General features: G+C 54.1%; 1 protein-coding gene across 1 annotated transcript in view; it reads left to right on the top strand.

The window, feature by feature from the left end:
- Positions 1 to 2,094: 2,094 nt before the first annotated feature.
- Positions 2,095 to 6,973, top strand: part of TKT (transketolase) — a 30,986-nt gene continuing 26,107 nt past the window's right edge. Inside the window, exon 1 of the mRNA XM_033210131.1 lies at positions 2,095 to 2,367. Within this exon, the coding sequence (XP_033066022.1) occupies positions 2,261 to 2,367 (107 nt within the window). The 5' untranslated portion in view covers positions 2,095 to 2,260. The remainder of the gene's footprint in view (positions 2,368 to 6,973) is intronic.

The raw sequence follows: 6,973 nt of genomic DNA, 5'->3' as shown, positions 1-6,973 counted from the left end.
GCCTAAAGCACCCCAATGGTATAACAAGAGTTTGGGGGAGTTCTAAGTCAGGGACCCATATATGCGTATCATAATATCACAGGCCCCATTCATGTGGAACCTCAAGAGGAGAGGGAGCCGCCCTGAGGTCCCTGGAGCCCCAGGTGGTGGGGAAGGGACAATTTTATTTCCATTACTCCTAGATCCCCAGAGCCATGGTGAGTTCTGTGCCATTATCAGAGACCAGAGTGGGTGCAGAGTGATAAGGATGAGTTCTGTTAGGCAGATCAAGAAATTGAGGCCACTCGCTTAGGGAGCCACTGTCCTAAGGGCCACAGAGTTGGAAGGCACAGAGCTTTCAAAGGGTTTCAAGGGTTTGCCCTTTTTCCAGACAGTGAGCAGCCTGAGGGTAGAGGTGACACCTGCCAGGCCTCTGAGGGTGGCACACTCTGGGGCCCCCCTCCAATCCTAGCCCGTAGTCCTCACCAGCCAGACACCATAGGGCCAGCCTCTGCGGGCTGGGCCAGCGGGAGCCAGGTACTATGGGATGCCATACTTAGGGTCAGATTGGGCATCTGGGGGTCAGGCCAGCAGAGGAGCACCTGGAGGTGAGCTGGGGGACTCACTCAAATTCAGTCCATTGCCTCATGACTCAGAGCTCGCTGAGTATGGGCAATGCAGGGAGGACATAGAGGACACAGGGCAGCCACTGGTGTCTCTTGGTCCTCTCAGGGTTTTAGCTCCCTGCCCAGACACCCATTTGAGGGTCTTGCCTTTATCTTTCCTCTGTCAAATGGAGCTTCTTCCTCTGTAAAATAGGCATTGTAGGCAGTATGTACCTCACTGGCCAAGTGTGGTGGGAGGATTGAATGAAACAGTGTCTATGATGAAAGTCCCCTCCCTAATCCCACTCTGGAGAGCCTCATCCCTCTGGGGACCATGGGTTCTGATAACAGTAGTGGTGGGTACCCCTGTCCCTACAGACCTGGAAGCAAACCCAATAATCTCCCTAAGAGTTGGCAGTGTTTCTAGGCCCTAATAATTTGTAAAGGGTCTTCCCCTAGTAATTTCTCAGTTATCATCACCTGGCATTGTCATGGCTACCACTATCCTACTCTCATTTTCAATAATCCCCATCCCCTGTGCAGGGCTCTAAAGCCCTGAGTGTTTGGGCATGGTAGCTCATGCCTGTAATCCAGCACTTTGGGAGGCAGAGGAGGGCAGATGGCTTGAGCCTAGGAGTTTCAGACCTGCCTGGGTAAAGTGGTAAAACCCCATCTCTACAAAACATACAAAAATTAGCCGGGCATGGTAGTGTGTACCTATGTACTTTTGAGGCTGAGGCAGAAGGATCACTTGAGCCCAGGAGGCTGAGACTGCAGGGAGCTGTAATCACTCCACTGCACTCCAGCCTGGGTGACTGTGGGTGACCCAGTCTCAAAGAAAAAACAATTTTTTTAATTATTAAAAAAAAAATAGGGCTGGGTGCGGTGGCTCACGCCTGTAACCCCAACACTTTGGGAGGCCAAGGTAGGAGGATCACCTGAGGTCAGGAGTTCGAGACCAGCCTGACCAACATGGAGAAACCCCATCTCTACTAAAAATACAAAATTAGGCGTGGTGGCCCATGCTTGTAATCCCAGCTACTCGGGAGGCTGAGGCAGGAGAATTGCTTGAACTCGGGAGGCGGAGGTTGTGGTGAGCCGAGATTGCGCCATTGCATTCCAGCCTGGGCAACAAGAGGGAAACTCAGTCTCAAAATAATAGTAAAGTCCTGCAATCTCTTGGGCCTGGGGTTGGTCGGCTGGGGTGAAGCTTGGCACCCACCAGCCTTGCGACCTTGATTGCCCTTGCCAAGCCTCAGTTTGTCATCTCTAAAATGGCATTAGCCGTGACAATTCCACAGAGGACTGTGTGGAGGAGGGAGACTGAGAGGCCTTCGAGTCAGGAGCCAAGCCTCGAACCTTGAGTTGTTCGTTGTGTTATTATTATTGGTGTGTGTGGTTAACTGCTAACCTCACAGTCAGCAGCGGCCCAGCGCCTAGCGGGGCAGGGGAGGGGAGCGGGCAGGCGGCGGCCCCAGGCGGGGCGGGGCTGAAGGCCTGGGGTGATCCGAGCCCCGCCTCCTCCCCCTGCCCCGCCTCTCCCCTCTCCGCCCCGCCCCACCCGGCGTCTTAACCGGTCCCCGCCCCGCGCCGGGTCTCAGCAGCCGCCTGCAGCCGCTGTAGCCGCCGCTACCTCTGTGTGTCCGCGTGTGCGCCCGGTCCCCGCCCGCCGCACCATGGAGGGCTACCACAAGCCTGACCAGCAGAAGCTGCAGGCCCTGAAGGACACGGCCAACCGCCTGCGCATCAGCTCCATCCAGGCCACCACGGCGGCGGGCTCTGGGTGAGTGTGCGGCGCCGGCCGGGAGCGCGGCTCGGGCGGGGCGGGGCGGGGGGCGTCTGCAGCGGCCAGAGTCGCCGCGGGCTCTGGGTCGCGCTGCGCGATGCCAAGACGAGGAAGGTGGCCCGGGCGCCGTCGGAGGGCGGAGACGCGGGCCTCGCAGGGCCCCGGGCTGCAGGCGGCTTCCGCTGCGTCGCGCTCTCGCCCTACTGCCCGGGCTCGGCCGCGTGGGCCTCTGGTCCTCCGTGCGCCTCAGGCCGGCTCTGCCCCACGCTGTTCGCGGGCCGCGCCGCTGCACGGTGGCGCGGGGGATGGGCTCGCTACTCGCCAAGTCTCCTGTAGGGCGATGCCGGGAAGGCCACCATTATTGCTATTCTAGAGAACGCGGCCCTCTTAACTCTCTACACCACCTGGCTGTATGGACGCCGCCGGTAGTATTCCCCCTTGCAGATGGGGAAACGGAGGCTCCGAGTTAGTCAGCTGCCCAAAGTTACACACAGGGAGATCTGGCATTTGAGCGCCAGCAGTCCGACTCTAGAGAGCCTGTTTTTTAACTCCTCTTGCAGGAGACTCGGGGGCCTGGCCTTCTCCCCACTTCAGACTACGCTCCCCCACCCCTGTCTCCTGCCACCCCTGGGTTGGGTCCGAGTTTGGAGCAGGGAGCTGCTGATACGCCAAGCAGCGGCGGGGCTGACTGGGGAAAGAGGAGAGGAGGATGGTGCACGTGGGTGCGGAACCCTGGCATCCTTTGTAAAAAGGAGGTCTAAGCTTTGACCTGGGGCGGGAGGAGGCGAAGGGGAAAGAGACTGAAGGCTGAGCGCCGGAAGGACGGAGTTCCAGGGCCCTAGCGCCGGCCCTAGTGAAGTCCTGGGGCAGGGCCAGCCACCAGGTTCTGTATCTCCGAGGCAGGAGCTGGCGTGCCCATGCCCCAGGATCCTTCCCGGGCCAGCCCTTTTGGCCCAGAATGTGGCCAAAGGCAGTTGCTGATCCCAAGGAGCCTCCTTTTCTGTAGCAGAGACAGGGATAATTAATGAGGGCCACCGTTCATGCAGCTGGAGGTGTCCGTTGGGGGTGGGTGAGGGGGTCAGCCGGTGAATGACTTCAGAGCCTGCTTCCCGCACTGTAATGCGGGGACAGTAATGGTACTTACCACGCTGGGTGGTTTCAAGGACTCCACTGCTCTACTTGGAGGCTGCTGTGAGGCCACAGTGCCAGCAGTGTGCCGGGCTCATGTCAGGGTTGTGAGGGCTGCGTGGTGGATGATTTCCCGGGACCTTCCCAAACAAGCTCTGTGTTTCAGACAGACAAGATTCTGGCTTCTGGCCAATTTCATTCAGGATATATTATTAAGAAATAAATCTGTTGACCTTTCTGGGGGTGAATACTTATTCCCTCTTTGTGCCTTTAAGACACCCTGTTCTCAGAAAGGATTAGATGTCTTTCGAAAGCCCTTCCCCCACCCACTCCCTTGCACACTTTGGACCTGTTAGTTCTCCTGGGTTTGTATCAGTCTTACCACTTATGTGGGGTATCCCCTGCCTGGGCAGGGACCTGGCTTACTCTCAGCTACCCCTTTGCCAGCCTGGCACACGGTAGCTCTGCACACCTTGTGTTGCTTGTTTGGTACTGTTGGACCTGCTACCTTTGGCCGTTTCAGGGGGTCTGAGGTCTAGCTGGAGAGAGGCAGCAATTAGCCAACTAAGTAGTATTGCACATCTGAGCATCTTACAGGGCTAGAGAAAACATGCAGATGTTTACAGGGTTCCTGAGCTCCCCAGTAGGTATCTGGTATGACACAGCATGATCATTCGTTGCATCCTGAGAATAACCCTGTGAGATAGATTGTGTTATATTCACATTTTATAGATGGGGACATAGGCTAGTGTGTTAAGTTATTTGCCCAAGCTGGTAACAGGTGGCCGTTCCATACTGTCTGGTTGGGGCTCATGCTGTCAGGAATGCTTCTGGGCAGGGCATGGTGGTTTATGCCTGTAATCACAGCACTTTGGGAGGTCGAAGTGGGAGGATTGCTGGAGCCCAGGAGTTCCAGATCAACCTGGGCAACACAGTGAAACCCCATAACTTAAAAAAAAAATTTTTTTTTTTTTTTTGAGATGGATTCTTGCTCTATCGCCAGGCTAGAGTGCAGTGGTGCAATCTCGCCTCACTGCAACCTCTGCCTCCTGGGTTCAAGTGATTCTTCTGCCTTAGCCTCCCCAGTAGCTGGGACTACAGGTCCCTGCCACCGCACTGGCTAATTTTTGTATTTTTAGTGGAGATGGGGTTTCACCATCTTGGCCAGGTTGGTTTCTAACTCCTGACCTTAGCTAATCCACCCAGCTTGGCATCGCAAAGTGCTGGGATTGCGGGCATGAGCCACCACCCCCGGCCAAAATTTTTTTTTTAATTGGCTAGGTGTGGTGATGTGTACCTGTAGTCCCAGCCACATGGGAGGCTGAGGCAGAGGATCGCTTGAGCCCAGGAGGTTGAGGCTGTAGTGAGCCTTGAACATGCCACCACACTTCAATATGGGTGACAGAGTGAGACCCTGTCTCCAAAAAAAAAAAAAGCCAAGAAAAGAAAAATAGTTGGGCATGGTGTTACATGGCTGTAATGCCAGAACTCTGGGAGGCCAAGGCAGGAGGTTCACTTGAGGCCAGGAGTTCAAGACCAGCCTGGGTAACATAGCAAGACCCTGTCTCCAAAAATAAATAATGGTTCAGCCAGGCACAGTGGCTCATGCCTGTAATCCCAGCACTTTGAGAGGCGTAGGCGAGTGGATCACCTGAAGGTCAGGAGATCGAGACCAGCTTGGCCAACATGGTGAAACCCTGTCCCTACTAAAATACAAAACATTAGCCGGGCATGGTGGGGAGCACCTGTAATCCCAGCTATCCAGGAGGCTGAGGCAGGAGAATCACTTGAACCCTGGAGGCAGAGGTTGCAGTGAGCTGAGATTGCACCATTGCACTCTGACCTGGGCCACATAAGTGAAACTTCTTCTGAAAAAAAAGGAATGTTGGCCGGGCGCGGTGGCTCAAGCCTGTAATCCCAGCACTTTGGGAGGCCGAGACGAGTGGATCACAAGGTCAGGAGATCGAGACTATCCTGGCTAACATGGTGAAACTCCGTCTCTACTAAAAAATACAAAAAAACTAGCCGGGTGAGGTGGCGGGCGCCTGTAGTCCCAGCTACTTGGGAGGCTGAGGCGAGAGAATGGCGTGAACCCAGGAGGCAGTGGAGCTTGCAGTGAGCTGAGATCGGGCCACTGCACTCCAGCCCAGGCGACACAGCGAGACTCCGTCTCAAAAAAAAAAAAAAGAAAAGAAAAAAAAGGAATGCCTCTTGGGCAAGTGGTCTGTGCCAGGCTGGAGAATGGTGAAAAAGGTGAAGGGGAAGGCCAGGTACAGCCGTGGTGGATATTAGTCAGTTTGAAAGGCACTTGGAGAGAAATAAGATTTACCAATGTAGGGTGCCTCAAAAGAGTGGAGTATCAAGTGGGTCTCCTAGTTCTTGGTTAGACAAAGGCTGATTTCCTCACCACCTTTACCCCTCCAGAAACATACTGTGGTGACTGAGTTACACCATGTTTACATTGTAATGCCTTGGAGGGAGAAGCTCACTGAACTCAAAAAGTATCCATTTGCAAAAGAAAAAAAGATTATGTAAAATACAGTAACTGTGCGTGTGTATATGTTTAAAATATGCAAAGGGAAAATTTATTTTTCAGAAGGAAATAACATTGCTATGCAACCCATATTTTGAAACGTGTGTGCCAAGAGTATGTGTGTGTGCACACACAAAAGCTAATCAAGGAAGACTTGAGACACAGGCAGTCTTCTGTTTCTGGTCCCCAGATGTTTATCTTGAGGCCCACTGTTCCCTCACTGCAATGAGGCATAGACTGAAGGCTCAGTCCGGAAGCCCTGGCCCAATCTGGGCTGTAGTCACAGCTAAAGTGACAATTTGTCAGAATGTCCCCTTTTCTGGGGGAGCTCACAGGACTTTGATCAAGTCCTTTTTCTTTTTTCTTTTTTAAAGACAGGGTCTTGCTCTGTCACCCACCAGGTCTGGAGTACAGAGGCACAGCCATGGCTCCCTGCAGTCTTGAACTCCTAGGCTATAGCAATCCTGCCCCATGGGTAGTTGGGACCACAGGCATGTGCTACCATGTCTAGCTTTGGTCCAGTCTTTTGCTGGCCACTTACTGAGATAGGATTCGTACGTTCTGTCAGTGAGGACCCAGGCTCGTTTCTCGAGAGCTTTCCCATTCCTGTGCCATCACTGACCCGTGTGCAGTGAATCTCACCAGGCCCGAGAAGCAGGGACACTGGCCTCTGTCAGGAGTTGGGCCTGGAGGTGAAGGGACAGGCCTCACAGAAGGCTCTTGTTGAGGCAGCACCCACAGTGGCCAGAGCTTCTCTGGGGTCATCTCCTTCCATGGGCTGAAGGAATTGTGGCAAGGGTTCAGCTCATCCTGAATTTAAAAAAACAAAACCCCAATGGCCTGGTCAGAAATGACCTGGATGCTGAGGCTAGTGGCAAAGATTTCTCAGTTCTCACTTACCAGGGCCAGATGGTGGTGTTATCCAAACAGTACAAGTGTCAT

This window comes from Trachypithecus francoisi, unplaced genomic scaffold (genome assembly GCF_009764315.1).
Source record: "Trachypithecus francoisi isolate TF-2019V2 unplaced genomic scaffold, Tfra_2.0 Lachesis_group0, whole genome shotgun sequence".
Taxonomy (NCBI): Eukaryota; Metazoa; Chordata; class Mammalia; order Primates; family Cercopithecidae; genus Trachypithecus; species Trachypithecus francoisi.
Note: the sequence above shows the minus strand (reverse complement) of the source record. Positions and strands in the feature narration are given on the sequence as shown.